The 15,693-nt window shown below is 48.7% G+C and overlaps 2 protein-coding genes across 4 annotated transcripts; both read right to left on the reverse strand.

Annotated features, from left to right (window-relative positions):
- Nucleotides 1-609: 609 nt before the first annotated feature.
- Slc39a5 (solute carrier family 39 member 5) lies at nt 610-7,214 on the reverse strand. Of its 2 annotated transcripts, none has more exons than XM_026398494.2 (12): nt 7,156-7,214; nt 6,411-6,587; nt 5,743-6,092; nt 5,116-5,299; nt 3,340-3,502; nt 3,032-3,201; nt 2,689-2,829; nt 2,216-2,309; nt 1,964-2,134; nt 1,701-1,781; nt 1,372-1,562; nt 610-1,132 (listed from the first exon to the last, which is right to left on the reverse strand). In XM_026398494.2, the coding sequence occupies exons 3-12, from the start codon at nt 6,027-6,029 to the stop codon at nt 989-991; spliced, it is 1,626 nt and encodes a 541-aa protein (XP_026254279.1). In that variant the 5' UTR covers nt 6,030-6,092; nt 6,411-6,587; nt 7,156-7,214; the 3' UTR covers nt 610-988. The 2 variants fall into 2 exon arrangements, with proteins under 2 accessions (XP_026254279.1, XP_026254280.1); XM_026398495.2 differs by having other exon boundaries at nt 6,411-6,509; nt 7,156-7,191.
- Nucleotides 7,215-7,385: 171 nt separating this feature from the next.
- Nabp2 (nucleic acid binding protein 2) lies at nt 7,386-13,878 on the reverse strand. 2 transcript variants are annotated; one of them, XM_026398387.2, is made up of 7 exons: nt 13,765-13,878; nt 13,266-13,367; nt 12,726-12,864; nt 12,523-12,594; nt 12,267-12,348; nt 12,107-12,170; nt 7,386-7,899 (listed from the first exon to the last, which is right to left on the reverse strand). In XM_026398387.2, the coding sequence occupies exons 2-7, from the start codon at nt 13,342-13,344 to the stop codon at nt 7,700-7,702; spliced, it is 636 nt and encodes a 211-aa protein (XP_026254172.1). In that variant the 5' UTR covers nt 13,345-13,367; nt 13,765-13,878; the 3' UTR covers nt 7,386-7,699. The 2 variants fall into 2 exon arrangements, with proteins under 2 accessions (XP_026254172.1, XP_026254173.1); XM_026398388.1 differs by having other exon boundaries at nt 13,783-13,876.
- Between the last annotated feature and the right edge of the window lie 1,815 nt (nt 13,879-15,693).

Genomic DNA, 15,693 nt, shown 5'->3' on the forward strand with positions numbered 1-15,693 from the left:
TTTGGGAAGGGCTAGGGGAAAGATGGAGGATGAAGTCTCCTACCCCCTTCTCCAATTCCAAGCCACAGAAGCTTGGGAGGGAGGGTGCCTACTCTCGCTGCCGTGTGTCTTGCAGATGTGCCAAAATGGGGGTGGGTGGGAGGGGAGGGTGCCTGGCAGAGCAGCCCCCAGGGTGGCTCTCTCAAAGCAATACAGTTCCCCTGCCTGGGGGACGGCAAGACAGGGGAGAGGGTTGGGGTGGGAACCTGGGGGTTCCCCATGTACAGCTGTGTATATTCAGGGGTGTTCTCTGTCTGGTACCCACTGTGGGCATCTATGTGTGTGTGAACTTCCCCTTTCCCATGCCCTGCATGACCTGTGATGCTGCAGACACCACCATCCTGTGTGCAGGTGTGTGTTGGGGGGCACAGAAGGGCATGTTCCATGTCCTGTTGCACCCTCCACCCTGTGACCCATGTACTCGGTTGTAGGAAGTAAAGAGAACTGAGCACAATTCATTGGATTCTAGTTGAATCTTTCTCTAAGCAATTTTCCCATTCCTGCCCTTCTCCCTGCCCCGGATCCACCTGTGGTGCTAGTGTTGGGGTCGGGGGTGTTTAATGCTGATGGGCAGCAATAAAGGGCAGATCTGCCCAAATGCCTGCATCCCCAGGGTGCTGAGGGCAGCAGGAAAAAGTGGGGACCTCGGTGCATTTTGCCCCACCCCTCCCCCTCTTCCCTGGGCTAAAGCACAATGCTCTCCCTGAAGATTGATGCACCCTGCACCCCCCCAGGCCCTATTCATGTCCTCCCCCAACCTGCTTTGAGCCCTCCCACCACACCCTGGTTTTTCTATGCTGTTTTGGTGCAAGTACAACTGTCTAGTCATGGCTTTGGGATGGGTTCTGTTTATTAAAATCCTATTGCTCCTACTGGCCCTGTGTCCCGCCTCCATTCCTGTGGTTGGGGGGAAGGAAGGGCAATCTGGACCCCTTGCCCCTGGCCCCCATCAGCCATCAGGGACCAGGGGCAAGAGCTGCTCCTCCAACAGGGCTATGGTAAGCATGAGGCTGCCCCCCAGCAGCAGCCCCAGCCCCTGCAGTAGCACATGGAGAGTAGGCAGGGGCTCTGGAGGACGAAGCAGGGCTGGCAGCTGAAAGAAAAGAAGAATGTCATGATTCTGACCTTGTCTCTGACCTCTTAACTCAAGAGGAAGGGTGTCTAGTCCCTGCCAGAACACTTTCTATCCCTTGTGTCTCAGATTCTGGCAGACCTGTGGAGCAACACCCTCCAGGATCTGATGGTAGAAGTCAGAGGGACTGATACTTCCCTTTCCTCCACACCCATCTCCCCACTTCCCTTGATTTCTCTGCTGTTCCCCACACCTCTCACCATGTCCACAAGGGCCACATAGAGGAAGACCCCAGCAGTGATCCCAAACACCCAGGGAGTGAGGGGGATAGGGCCCAAGCTGAGCCCCACCCCAAGTGCTGCACCCCCAAGACCCAGGGCTCCAGACACAAGACTCAGCAGCAGCAGCCTCCGAAAGGACAGCCCTGCCTGGAGCAGCATTGCAAAGTCACCTGTTGGGGAGAGAGGATAGAATAGGAGGGAATAAGCCAGCGCTGCCCCTCACCTGTGTTGCCCGCCAGCCTCCAAGTTCTACCCCTTGGAGGCTACTCCTCTCGAGAGCCCACCCCACCCTCCTGGGCCATTCCTACCCAGTTCATGGGGCAGCTCATGGCAGAAGACTGCTAGGGTAGTGCTGAGGCCACTGGAGAAGCCATCGGAGAAGGCAGCACCTGGAGTTAGCAGGATTGGAAGTCGGCCCAGATATCTCTTGGGGGTCGGTGCCTGTGTGTGTCTGTCATTCTCTCATCTCCCCCCACCTTTTCCGGTAGCCATCTTCTGGCCACAGCTGGTAACTACGAACCCTGAACTACCCTAGGACCAGCCTCTCCCACACCATTCCCTCTTCTATCACCTATGGCCAGCCCATCGGTGAGGTTGTGTAGACCGTCTCCTAGAAGGACCATCCATGTGATGTTGGCACTGCTGCCACCCTGGTGCCTGTGACTGTGGCTTTGGTGCCCAGGGAGGGCTGGTGTTGGTGAGGACTGGCTGTTCTGCTCCCTCTGGCCCTGAGCCCCTGTCTCTGCAGGAAGAAGGACAAGTGTTGGTAGCTGCAAGTGAGACTGCCTGATGGAGCCTACTCCTCATTTTCTCTTCTAGTCACCTGGAGCTGCCTGTAGGGGCCGAAGGGCCATCCCACTGTCATCCTCGGGGTCCAAGTTTGGTGTTTCGAGGTCCCTTTTTCGCCTGCAGCATCTCTGAAATAGGATTGTATCCCTCCTGGTGGAGGAGGCAGCAGAACTGGGGGATAAGGGGAAGCCAGGCCACCAGGTGGGAAAAGTAACACCTGGTTCCACTTCTGGCACCTGGGGGTGTTCTTTGGCCTCTATTCTCTTCCCAAATTGGCACCTCCCTCTGTTTCTTGTTGACTTGAACTTAGGAGAGGAGGCCATTTGGCCAGAAGTCCTGGGTCTGTGCTAGGAAACCCCTACCCATTCTTGGCAGACAGGTCCTGCACAGTTAGGCAAATATCCAAAATCCAGAGGCACATGCTGCCCCTCACCTCCTGGCTTGTTTGGCCAGTTCCTGGCTAGGACTGTCATCTTGACAGGAGGAAGAGAAAAGGGTGTCACTCACTGGCCGGAGACCTCTGTTCCGCAAAAGCCCCAGTGTGTTCTCCAGTGTGAAGAGCAGGAAGAGGCCTCCAAGCACCGATATCCCTGGACCCAGGTCCTCCTCTGGTTGCCCGCTAGGTTCTGTGTGTTGCCCTCCTTTTGCCTGAGAGAGAGGAGGTCAGGGCAGACCTGGAAGCACCTATATCAAATAGCATCTCCCTCCCTTCTGGAAGGCAGCTGTGGGCTGAAGCCAGATGTGGGGGAGTGGGACGTGGAAACTGACAGAAGGGGGAGGGGATGTCCTATGGCCAAGAATGAAGGCTGGCTGTCATTGGTCAGGGATATAAGGAAGGGGCTTCACGTACATGTGGCAGCAGGTGTAGCAGTGCATCCCCACAAAGAGTGCCCACGGCCAGGGCCCCCAGGAAGCCCAGCAGGGGCTGCAATAGACGAGGTCCCAGGAGCCGTAGCAGCAGCAGGGAGAGGGGAGCAGGGAGGCTGAGCAACAGGACTGCCAGGGCACTATGAAGCAGGGCTGGGGAGAATCAGGGGCTGAAGTTAGGCCAGGGCTGGACCCACAGGCAATGTGGGGCCCCAGTAATTCCCCTTCCTTTGCATGGGGTCTACTCCCTACTAGGGCTCAGGGTACCCCACCCCACTCTCACCCACTGACCAGAAAGTAGATTCCCTGGAGGTGCTGGGGCTGGGACTTGGATGCACACACGGCTGTCGATCTGATAAAGCAGGGCTGGGCACAGCAGAGCAAACTGATGGGGGGTCAGAGGGGCAGCAGGGCTCAGTCCAAAATTGACCAGCAGCTGGGAGCCATTCAGACACTGGGCAGTTGAGGAGAGGGTCATACCTTAGGGAGACACTCGTAACTGACTCATATCTTTACATCTGTCCTTCCATTGCATGAACTACTGGGTCTCTTCTAGGGTCCCCTTTGCTCAGATTGGCAGGTACACCAGGGACTGAGGACAAGGGTACTTATAATCAATATTCATTAATTACTAGTGAATATTCAATCCAGTGCAAATATTCAATTTGATTCAAAGTAGGTGCTAGTGAATACTGCCATCCTCTCTCTCCCCAAAGCCCCTGATTATTCTTTTTCTTTTCTCTCTCTTTCTCTTTTTTTTTTTTTTTTGGTACCAGGAATTGAACCTAGGGACACTTAACAGCTGAGCCACATTCCCAAGCCTTTTCATTATTTATTTTTTTATTTAGGTACTGGAGATTTAACCCAGGGGTACTCAACCACTGAGCCACATCTCCAGCCCTTTTTATATTTTATTTATAGATAGGATTTCGCTATGTTGCTGAGGCTGATTTTGAACTCATGATCCTCCTGCTTCAGCCTCTCGTCGAGATAGTGGGATTACAGGTGTGCACCTCTATGCCTGGCTTAATTTTTTGTTTTGAGACAGGGTCTCACTATGTTGCTTAGGGCCTTACTAAGCTGCTGAGGCTGGACTTGAATTTGCAATCCTCCTGCCTCAGCCTCCTGAGTTGCTGAGATTACGGGTGTGTGCCACCATGTCCAGCAAGCTCTGGTAATTCATTGGTTTGGTGATGGACCTGATTGGACAACTAGAGCCCTCCGTGCCAGAATCCTAGAAGGGAAAAGAATCTGAAATGTGAAAGTAGGTGTTTGTGGCACATGGCTATAATCCCAGCTACTTGGGAGGCTTAGTCAGGAGAATCAAAAGTTTGTCTTGACCAACCTCACCTCAGCAACTTAGTGAGATCCCATCAAAATAAAAAAGGACTAGGGACATAGTGAAGTGGTAAAGCACCGCTGAGTTAGGTCCCCAGTACCAAAAAATAAGAGAGAGAAAAAAAATCTGAAATGCCATCTAACTTCCCTCTCAAAGACCCTGTCACATGTTCACATGTTCATTCAGCCTGGGCTTGAATGCTTCCTGTAATGGGGCTCTTGCTGGGCCTGTGTCAAGGTTAGGTAACTTCATCTGCCCTTTGGGGTATATGGAACAGTGGAGTAAGTTTTTTGTCTCTCTAGATAGAGACAGCCATTCATTCCCTGCAAGACTCCTCTCTAGATAACCATACCCAGATCCTGCACTGAGCTGCTTCTCTAGATTCTCTACTTTGCCAAATGTGGCCCCTAAACTGGGTCTTAGAGTTCTGGGTGTGTGCTCACCTGTCTGAGCACAGACAGAATAACTTCTACTACTGGATAACATATCCTAAAACACATTACCACATTAGAATTTTCTCTCTTTCTGTCTCTTTTTTCTTTTTGCATTGTTGGGGATTGAACCCAGGGTCTTGCGTACATTAGGCAAGGGCTCTACCACTATGTTGTACTCCAAGCCTCCAGAGATTTTTTTTTTTTTTTAAGTAACTATTAAATTACTGACCCTAAACATTTCAGGCTACCTAATCCTATGGTTCCTTCCCCATCTCTAGAAACCATCAAACTCACATCCTCATTCAGATGATCAGCCAATGAATGATCCAGTAATAGAAGCCTGTGAAAGAGGCCCAGGCCCGAGGGGGCTGGCCCACGGGGTAGGTGGGGGGCTTTGGACTCTTCCAGGTCACTCCACCCTGAGGGACCCAGTGGCATCTCTGCCCAGACATCCACGCTCAGCTCAGGGTCCTGTGGCCTGGAATGGATGGGACAGCAAATCAGATTCTCTGCCTTGAGAGTCTCTCAGGGTTCTTAGTAGAAGGGAAGGCCAGCCACTGGCTGGAGTTCCTGGGACTCAGAAACTCAAGGCATATCAGTCCTGAGGAAATTTGGGTGCTCTCACTTTATAGGGAGGCTCAAGAATGAGAGCTGCAGGGGAGGGGAAAAGCCAGAAATGCTATAAATTGGGAGCAAAATAAATCTGAAGACATTGAGTAGTGGGTCTAAGAATAAGGAATTTGAGGGCATAGGGATTTGGAAGAGGCAAGAAGGCAATGAGAATACTAAGGAGTTGGGTTCCAAATAATTTGTAATTCCAGGGATCCATTCAAGGGAGCTAGCACTAGGCAACTGGAGATTGATCTAAGCACTGAGAAGAGCTGAGATGTAGCATTTTGGGGTGGACAGAGGGGTTAGTACCTGTGTGTGAAATTGTCTTCAGCTGGGAGTGCAACTGGACCAGTTGGAAGCCCATGATGTCCCAGGCGGAGCCCCTGAACTCGGCCCAGCCCCAGGCTATGAAGAAGCCGGGCCAGGCCCCCTGCTGTCAGTGTCCCATTCTCTCCGTACTGGCCGAACAGCTGGGCCAGGTAGTGATTCTGCTCCTGCTCAGCAGGGCCCAGGTTGGGGACTGAACCCCCTACCCAGCCTAAGATCAACCCTACACATAGGCCAGCCAGCAGAAAACACACTGGGGCCCCCATCATTGAAAGGAATTAGAGCTCTGATTCTGGCTTCTATTCCACCTGGAACATCCTTAGGACTGTGCCCTAAAAGAACAAGAAGGAAGGGATCAAGGCTGCTTCTCTGCTCTCAGGTTCCATGCTAGGGGAGGACCATCAGTACTTCCACTTGTCCCCCACTTGAATCTAGCAGCAGCCCCCACTCAGGCCTTCTTCTACCCTTCCAATAGTCTCCTGGAACAGTCTCTTGTTTGCCAGTTTCTAGAGCACCTTCCTGATCCAGCCCTCTCTCCACACCTGCATTCTTCCCTGGTCTCCCATAACCCACCCCTAACCTTGTCCTACCTCTCTATGCCCCCTAAATTCCCAGGGCCTCACCCTTACTGGCAATGTGAAAACTTTCACCTCAGTTCCCTGCAGGCCTTGCTGTGGACATTAAGAAGTTCCCAAGCCAGAGAGGGGGAAACTCCAGGTTCCCGGGTGCAATGGAGTCCTGGGCTCAGCCTCCAGGTGCCAAGGTGCAATGGAGTCCACGTCATATAGAGGGCCGTGATGGATAGGCTCCCCCTCCTAGCCCACCTGCTTTGGGGCGGGGCCAGTGTAGGAAGGTTCACATAGGAGTTAATGATTCACTCTTATCTGGGGTGGGGGTCAAAGATCAGTCTGCTGGGCCCCAAGGTGGGGACAAGCCACTTTATGCCCTGAGACAGCCACATGGTTAGGAACTTGTGCTGTTTTTTCTCCTCTTAAATTAATTCACTCTACCCCTAACCCAGTTAATAGCACTTGAGCCTTTTCCTGTATATACTCCTATCCCACCCACCTTACATCTGGTACTGAGCTTCTCCTGTCTCCAACCTCCATCCCCATGTTCCCTGGGAAGACTTGACCCAGGTGTCCCTAAGTTGGGGAGGAGGGGAAAGGACAGATAAGTGGTTACCCCAAATGCATGTGTGGGGAAGAAACTGTTCTCAGCAACTCCTCACCCCAGGAATCCTAAGAGCCAACACTCTGGGAATGACGACGGAAGAAGGGGAAGCTCAGCTGGGGAAAGGAAACAAGTAGTGGGCTCCCCTCTGATGTCTGATTTAAGATGGAGGAGTAAAGTCTGATTAGGGAGATTTGTCCAGAGGGTCGAGGTTAACGTTACCTGGCAGCAGGAAACAGGAAAGAAGCCCAAAGGAAGGGGACCCAGCCTTCTTCTGGGAGGCAGGCGGGCAAGGGTCACCTGCAGAAACGGGGCAGGGGAGGGACACTACCTTAAAGGGGCAGGCTTGCTTTGCCTAGGCCTCCTTGCCTATAACTTATCTCCTCTCCACCTCCTAGGTTAGCTGACTGCTGTCTTTTTCCTTCTCCCCCCAAAAGCAAAGAAGTCCAATAAAGAGTGGAAACATTTATTAGGAAGGAGGATTTCAATTATACCCCCACATTACATAGGAAACAAACTATGTAACTATAGTTTCTAAAGAGGAAAGAGGGCAGGTAGAGGGTCCTGGATCACAGGGGACAGGCAGCTCAGCTGGACAAGAGGGATTATGAGTTTTGGGTGAATAAAGCCACGCAGCTCACCACCCCTTAGTGGCTAGGGCTGCTACTCCAGCCCCCACCCCAAAGCCAGAAACCTATTAGCCTGTCTATTTCTCTAGCAGACACCTGGGTTATGCTGATGGCAGTAGAAAAGGAAGAATGTCTTGCTATCTCTTGCTGCTCCTGCGTGTTTCTTTGCCGTTACTTATGGGATTGCTGGAGGAGCCAGGAGGGCCAGCTGGTGTGTGGTTGGGCTGGCTTCGAGTGATTCTGGTGCTAGGTGGGTGGGAGGGAGTGTGAGGGGGGTGTGGGCCACCACCAGGACCTGGTGGGGTGCTTAGTCCATTCCCGTTCTGGTTCTCAGAAGCTAGTTGTAGGAAAAGGAGAAGAAACACAGAATCAGAGTTAAGTAAGACAAGAGTCCATTCCAACAGCCTACCTTCATGCCCCAGAAAGCAGCAGTCTTCACACTGCACCACACATTAATGTCAACTGGACCAAGTGAAAGTATTAATGTAACCCAGAGAACTCTTGCTTACTATGGAAGTCTTTACAGGAACCCTGTTTTGATATTTTTCTAATTCAGCTCTGTATCACTGAGAGTCAGACCTAGGATTAGCTGTTCAGTTTAAGGCTTGAGGAACTCCAACAAACATGACAAGGCCTTGATTAAGGGTGACTGTAAGACTAGAGAAGCATGGGAAGGGGAAAGGCTTAAGTCTCTAAATGAAAGAAGGGGGCTGAATTTGTAGCTCAGTGGTTGAGAACTTGCCTAGCATGCTTGAAAAAAACAGTAAAAAGGAGCTTTAAGGGCTGGGGCTGTGGCTCAGCGGTAGAGTGCTCACCTAGCACATGTGAGGCCCTGGGTTCGATCCTCAGCACCACATAAAAATAAAGGTATTGTGTCCAACTACAACTAAAAAATAAATATTAAAACAAAGAGCTTTAAAAAACAATTTAAATCAGGCTGGGGATATAGCTGAGTTGGTAGAGTGCTTGCCTCACGTGTAGAAGGCCCTGGATTCAATCCCCAGCACCACACACACACACACACACACACATACACACACAAAGAACAAATTAAAATGTTAAAAAGTGGTGTGTGTATGAATTTATGTTCATTTTAGAAAATATAAATATAAGCAAAAAATATTATACATAATATTATTCTCTCAAAGATAAGTTTTGTGTAAATTTCATTTATTTATTCATTGCAGTGTTGGGGATTGAACCCAGTGCCTCACATAAACTAGACAAGCCCTCTACCACTGAGCTAGATCCTTAGCCTCTCCTCACCCCAAATATATTTTATTTTATTGATTTATTTTTATGTGGTGCTGAGGATTGAACCCAGTGCCTCACACATGCTAGGCGGGTGCTCTACCACTGAGCCATAACCCCAACCCCCAAATATATTTTAAAAGTTTGACTGGAACCAGCCAGGTATGTGAGATGACTTTTTTAGGCTCCTATAACTGTGCATATCACTCTCAAGCTCTTAAAGGCAGGTACTGTACTTTATTCCTTGGCACAGATTAGGTGACCTATAAATGCTTGTTAAATGAAGGCAGAGGCCTGTCTCTCCCATACATAGGGCACTGCACACACTAATAGTGTAGAAGTTACAGGCTAGTGGTTCTCAAACCATATCCTTTCTGAATGCTACTGTTTTACCAGAATAAGATATCTTCAGAACTGAAGAATAATGTCCTTTCTTTATTTCACAGAAAAAGGTGAATGTATACAAGTCAATGTTAAGTTTTTGTGCCATACACACTTCTTTTGTGTCTGTGTGGTAATGGGGGTTGAACCCAGGACCTGGTGTAAGCTTGGCAAATGCTCTACCCCTGAACTACATCCCACTCTTTTTAAAATTTTATTTTGAGATAGGTGTTGCTAAGATGCCCAGGCTGGTCTCAAATTTGTGATCCTCCTGCTTCAGCCTGAGTAGCTGGGATTACAGGTATGTGCTACTGTACCTGGCTGTCACACTATTTTTTGGGGAGTGGGTAGATTTTTTTTGGTACCAGGGATTGAATCCAGGGGTGCTTAATAATAAAGCCACACCCCAGCCCTTTTTTTAATATTTTATTTGAGACAATTTACTAAATTGCTAAGGTTAGCTTTGAACTTTCCATCTTCCTGCCTCAGCCTCCCAGGCCAAGTACTGGGATTTTAACCCAGGAATGTTTTACCGCTCAGCTACATCCTACTTACTTAATTACTGGTTCTAGGAACTGAACCCAGGGGCATTAAACTACTGAGCACATCTCCAACCTATATTTTTTTTTTTTTTTTTTTTTGAGATAGGGTCTGGCTAAGTTGGTTAGGGCCTTGCTAAATTGTTGAGGCTGCCTGGCCTCCAACTTGCAATCCTCCTGCCTTAGTCTACTGAGTCCCTGGGATTAAAGGCATGTGTCACCATACTCAGCTTTCAAATGTTTTTTAATTAAATTTTTTGTATCTGATAGCAGATGACAAAGTGAATAAACATGTGGTAAATGAATTTTAGAGGCAAACAGGCTTAGATGTACCTTATTAAAAAAAAATAAACATATAGCCAGGCATGGTGGTAAACTCCTGTAATCCCAGTGACTTGGGAGGCTAAGGCAGGAGGATTGCAAGTTCAAGGCCAGCCTCAGCAATTTAGAGAAGCCGTAAGCAATTTAGTGAGACCCTGTCTCAAAATAAAAAATAAAAAAGGTGGGCTGGGGTTGTGGCTCAGCGGTAGAGCACTCACCTAGCACATGGGGGCACTGGGTTCAGCACCACATAAAAATATTTTGGGTACTGGGATTAAACCCGGGGCCTTGCACATGCTAAGTCAGTACTTTACTACTGAGCTACCCACTCCTTTTTAAAATTTTATTTGAGACAGGGTCTTACTAAGTTGCTCAGGCTGATCTTGAATTTGGGATCCTGCCTTAGCCTCTCAAGTAGCTGGGATTACTCGTGTGTACCACCATGCCCAGCCTAAAAATATTTCTGTATGTGATAGAGTTTTGGACATCTAAAAATATATAACAGTCATATTTCCTTTCTTTCTTTTTCTTGTTTAAGTGCTGGAGGTTGAACACAAAGACTTTGCCACTAAGCTATCCCCTAGCCTCAACAGTCCTATTTACTGTTGGAAAATCAAATGCTAATTTTTGTGCAGGAATTAAATATTGTCCAGGCTGGGAAACTTAGCAAGACCCTGTCTCAAAATAAAATAAAAAGGGCTGGTAGATGAGCCCTGGGTTCAATTCCTAGTACTGCAAACAAACAAAAATTGTTGTGAATTTATGGTTGTATTATTCAGGGTTCTCCATAGGGCCAGAACCAATGTAGTATAAGATATATACTGTTATGTATCTCATAATGACATTTCAATCAGCAATGGTCCACATCTATGACAATTGTCCCATAATATTATAATGAAGCTGAAATATATCCATGGCCTAATGACACTGTAGCCATAATAATGTAGTATAATGCATCACTAACATGTTTATTGTAATGTTGGTATAAATAAATCTGCTGAGCTATCAATAGAGCACATACAATTATGTATAGCACATAACACTTGGTAATATTAATAAATGACTACATTACTGGTTAATGTATTTATTATGCTATACTTCTTTTTTTTTTTTGGGGGGGGGTACCAGGGATTGAACTCAGGGGTACTGAGCCACATCCCCAGCCCTATTTTGTATTTTATTTAGAGACAGGGTATACTATTCTTTTTATCATTATTTTAGAGTGTACTCCTTCTACGTAAAAAAAAAAAAAAAAAAGTTAACCATGAAACAGCCTCAGGCAGGTCTTTCCGGAGATTGTCTACAAGAAGGCATTGTCATATTAGATGAAACCCTCTGTGTGTTATTTCTCCTAAAGATCTTCCAGTAGGACAAGGTGAGGAGGCAAAGACAGTAATATTGATCCACTCTAGGATGTTCACACAATGATGTGTGAATGTATCCCTATCACAAGTGATACATGATCACATATATTTATATTTAACTGTATATATTATATACATACATTACAATTTGTTACAAAGAATCTACAAAAATATTTTGAGGTCTTGTGAGACTGTTTGCCTCTAATATTCACTTGCCACATGTGAAGAAACTGTTCTCTTTTTTGATTTGAGTGGTAGTAGCAAAAGGGTACTCCAGCTCTACAAGTGACTGAAATAGGTTTCTAAATCTTTTCACCACAGGGACTTGGAAAAGGCATGAAAAATGAGGTTACAAGGCTGGGCATGGTGGCAACACCTGTAATCCTAGTGACTCAGGAGGTTGAGGTAGGAGGATCACAAGTTTGAGGCCAGCCTGAGCAACTCAGCAAGACCCTATCTCAAGATAATAAAAAATAAAAAGGCCTGGGGATGTAGCTCAGTGGTAGAGCATTTCTGATTCAATCCCCAGTACTAGGGGGCAAAAAAGGGGGGAGGTTACAAGAAAACTTGGGTTAGGGGATACTGAAGAGAAAAGAGATTTAAAACAGGGATGAGGGAAATGTGTCTTTCTAGGCTGGGGAGAGTACTGGAGTTAGAAGGGCCAGCTGATGAAAAGGAATAGATTTACCTGGTGAGGCAGCAGGGGGTCCAGTGGTAGCCTGGGGGGCTGTAGGACTGCTGTCGTTCTGCCCCTGAAGACACAGATTACATACTCAGACCCTGCTCCCCACCATGCTTTTTTTAACCTAATCCTTTCCCCTTCACTAGCATCAAGCCAGAGGACTCACCGCTTTGTTGGGTGCCTGCTGGGTGCTGTACTCTGGGTTCGGCTCACTGAAGTTAGGAACCTCAGAATAGACCATACAGAATCTGCAGAGGGAAAGTAGCCAAAGCCTTGGACCCATCTTTTGGGTCACTGATGGAGGCTTCAGAAAAGTCCAGATACTGGGCATGGACTGCAGACCCTATGCTGCTTCCATTGAAACCTTAACTGCCCCCGTTGGCCTGTTGCTTCTTCATCCCAATCCCCCAACCAGCACTTACTCTCCAATCTTCTGTAAATCACCCCCACGGCCAGTATACAGTGTCAGACAACCTTTGAACACAGAAGCATATCTGTGCAGAAAAAAAAATAAAAATAAATAAAGCAGGATTCATAGTCTTCATAAGAGTTATAGGAATCTTTAACCCCATCTGTCTTGACTATTATTGCCCTGGGAATAGCCAGGAACCACCAACTACCTTACCCTTTGGTGAGCCTGATAATGTCTCCAGGCTGGATCAGGTTGCCCACGTCGTCCCAGACCGAAATATTGATGCTGCCTGTTTTGTCTGCCACTTTGCAGGTCCGAACCTCGTGGCCGTCCTTTGTTTTGGTCACCCGGCCTGAAGGGTACAGATAAATGAGGGTGGTAAGATACTTAAACAAATGGGGCAGTAATGGTCAGAGAGATGAAATCTGGATATTGGTGGGGGGAGATAAAAGGTGTACAAACAAAGCAAAGCCCAAATCCCTGGTGCTGGGGGGGGCGGTGTTGGTAGTGGAGAAGCCAGCACCATGGAGAGGGCTGAGTGGAAAGAGGCCCGCGTGACACTGGGTGCATAGCTCTGGGAAGAGTTCTATCTACACTACCCTACTGCAACTCCCTGTGTTAGGATCTGAGATGGGGACTGAGCCATGCCTTAGGGCGCACCCTGCTGTCCAAGGAGCAAGTTAACAGAGGCGATGAGTTCCCCCTCCCTCCCACACCCCACACCTCTCGAACCCGCCACTCCAGCATAGCCACCTGTCTCCAGCACAATGAAGATAAGGTTCAGATTCTTGAGCCCGGGCTTGATATCCTTGACAAAGGTCTCCGTCGTCATGCTGCCCGAGCCTCAGCACCCCACTGGAACAGGGAACAAGGTTGGAGCTTTTGCCCCCATGCTCCATTTCTCAAAGGCCTACCTACCATACAAAGCTGGGATCAAACAGCCCTAATTCCTCTAACTCTTGTAGAAGGTTAGAAATGAACTTTCCCTGGAGCCTTGAACTTCAAGAAAAGAACCTTGGGGAAGGGTGTCTGAATAGAATGCTTAGGGGCTGGAAGGCCCCTGGTCAGGATGCTCTTTCAGTCTTACACCCCAAAGCAGGGGAGCCAACGGAGGCTTAGGAAACCCGGTGCAAGGCCAGGTAATGGAATCTTACTAGCCAAACCTTCCCGAACCCTTATCTGGACAACGCGGGAATCGCGGGAATCGCGGGAATCGGTCCGTTCCCTCCCCCACCCACAGCCCACTACCCACCCAGCCAGGAGGCCGGACCGTGCACGCCGCCAAGCCGCCCGCAGGGGGAGCCACAGGCCCCGCTGCCGCCGGATGCTGCCCGATGGAACGTGGGAGTGTGGACATTTCCGGAAGCCTCCCCGGGCTGACCTCCTCGGGCCAATCACCACCACTGGGGTGCGCCCCACGCCTAGCTGCGAATCCCCGTCCAGCCAATCAGGCTCCGAGATTCGCGCGCGGCGACCCGGGAGGATTTCAGGAATTAAAGGAGCCTGGAGATGATTTGCTCAGCAGTGGGCAAGGTGAACCACCAGGGGGCGGTTCAGGCCCCAATTTTCCTTTACTTGGCTAGGAGAATGCATTTAATGGGCTCTTAGGATTTTTTCCTTAGAAAAGGACCAAGGGCATTGGAATCCTGTGGACAAAAGTTTGAGGGACTTCACTGCTTCACTTTTCTCGATAACTCTTAAATATGCAATTCCATTTTATAGATGAAAAAACGGAACTTATACAAAAAGCCAAGCCGAGGACACAGCAGGCACTTATAAATATACCAGTTCCCTCGATTTTCCCCTGCTCTAACCATCATCTTCATTCCTGATTTGGGTCTTCTTCTTCTTCCTCTTCTTCTTTCCTCTTTTTTTTTTTTTTGTACTGAGGATTGAACCCAGGAGCCCTCTACCACAACTACATCCCCAGACGTTTTTATATTTTGAGATAGGGTCTTACTAAGTGGCCTAGACTGGCCTTGTACTTTTGATCCTCCTGCCTTTCCCTCCTGAGTTGCTATGATCACAGGCGTGTGCTACCATTCCGGCGGGGTCTTCATCTTTAATGCACTAGCCAGCTCGGTCAAGACTTCCGGGACTCCTGGGGTACACACCAGGGACTTACAATAGGCAGCCTCAACCCCCTTTGAAAGAAAATGGAATCCGGGCATAAAAAGCAACATTTGCATTAATCCTTCTCATTAGTTCGCAAGGCACCTGTTCCTACTACCTTATCTCACTGGAAGAGAGTTCCTGGGGGGACAAGAGAGGCCAGAACCTTTAGTTCCTTTTGGGACTTGTAGGATAGTCAAGGAAAGGTAGATAGTCCTGTAGTACCGTGTACAAACAAATTACATAAACATATACTACGTGCATTATCATTTGCTTAGCGAATATCCATAACAAATACTATTTAATACCAGATTAGCCTAAGAAGTCCTGTAATTGTAATGCCTTGGTTAGTTAAATTAATCCCTTACCTTCGCATAGTGTGCTTTAAACTCCCCTATAACTTCCTTTGGAACTCCCCATTCCCAACCATGGTGCTGCAAACTAAGGAAATTAACTACACCATAGGAAGAGGGACATCGTCTCTCTCTTCTCTCTCCTTAGTGTTTCAGGGTATTCTATGAGTGTTTGTTGAGCCTTCGTGAATAGGGCAGGAGTATGGCTGGGAGAGGAGGACAACCAGTTGAGCACCCTAGATCAAAGGTTTGTGGGGAGACACTCCACCCCACCGCCGCCTTGTTAACTGCAGTATCCATTCCCATGATTATGAATCACAGGTTCAGGAGGCTCAGGGATGCTGACCACGGTTCTGGAAACTGAGAGGGGCCTGGAGGATGGCAGATCACACTGCAGGCCAGCCGCACCCCAAGATGTCGCGTCACTCTGCATCCGCTCTAGAATACAAGAGACCTGCGCCCCTCCAAGGCGAACTGTCGCCTTCTAGGGCAGTCAACTTCAGACTCGCTCCGGACTTTGATACTGTGAAGAACTTAGAGTCGTTCTTCCCAAAAGGCTATAGAGTCCGAGTTGGGACCACGAGCTTCCGGTCTAGAGGGGACGCCAGGCTAGCCTCCGTTGCTCCTCGTTGGCTGCTCACAGCTTCTAGTCGCGCTCGAGTTAAACAAAGAGGCGGGGCTTGGTGACGAGCTTCCGCCAGGTTGCGTAGCAGCAG

The sequence above is a fragment of the Urocitellus parryii genome, chromosome 5, assembly GCF_045843805.1.
Source record: "Urocitellus parryii isolate mUroPar1 chromosome 5, mUroPar1.hap1, whole genome shotgun sequence".
Classification (NCBI taxonomy): domain Eukaryota; kingdom Metazoa; phylum Chordata; class Mammalia; order Rodentia; family Sciuridae; genus Urocitellus; species Urocitellus parryii.

What these genes read in the sequence shown, in the direction of transcription:
- Slc39a5 (XM_026398494.2), bottom strand. Translation starts at nt 6,029, where the DNA reads ATGATGGGGGCCCCAGTGTGTTTTCTGCTGGCTGGCCTATGTGTAGGG. An exon ending in GGAACAGAGGTCTCCGGCCA is followed by an intron (nt 2,310 to 2,688) that starts GTGAGTGACACC and finishes ATCCTATTTCAG; the next exon opens with AGATGCTGCAGGCGAAAAAG. An exon ending in ATGTGGCCCTTGTGGACATG is followed by an intron (nt 1,133 to 1,371) that starts GTGAGAGGTGTG and finishes CTTTTCTTTCAG; the next exon opens with CTGCCAGCCCTGCTTCGTCC.
- Nabp2 (XM_026398387.2), bottom strand. Translation starts at nt 13,344, where the DNA reads ATGACGACGGAGACCTTTGTCAAGGATATCAAGCCCGGGCTCAAGAAT. An exon ending in ATTATCAGGCTCACCAAAGG is followed by an intron (nt 12,595 to 12,725) that starts GTAAGGTAGTTG and finishes TTTTCTGCACAG; the next exon opens with ATATGCTTCTGTGTTCAAAG. An exon ending in GATTTACAGAAGATTGGAGA is followed by an intron (nt 12,349 to 12,522) that starts GTAAGTGCTGGT and finishes TTCCCTCTGCAG; the next exon opens with ATTCTGTATGGTCTATTCTG.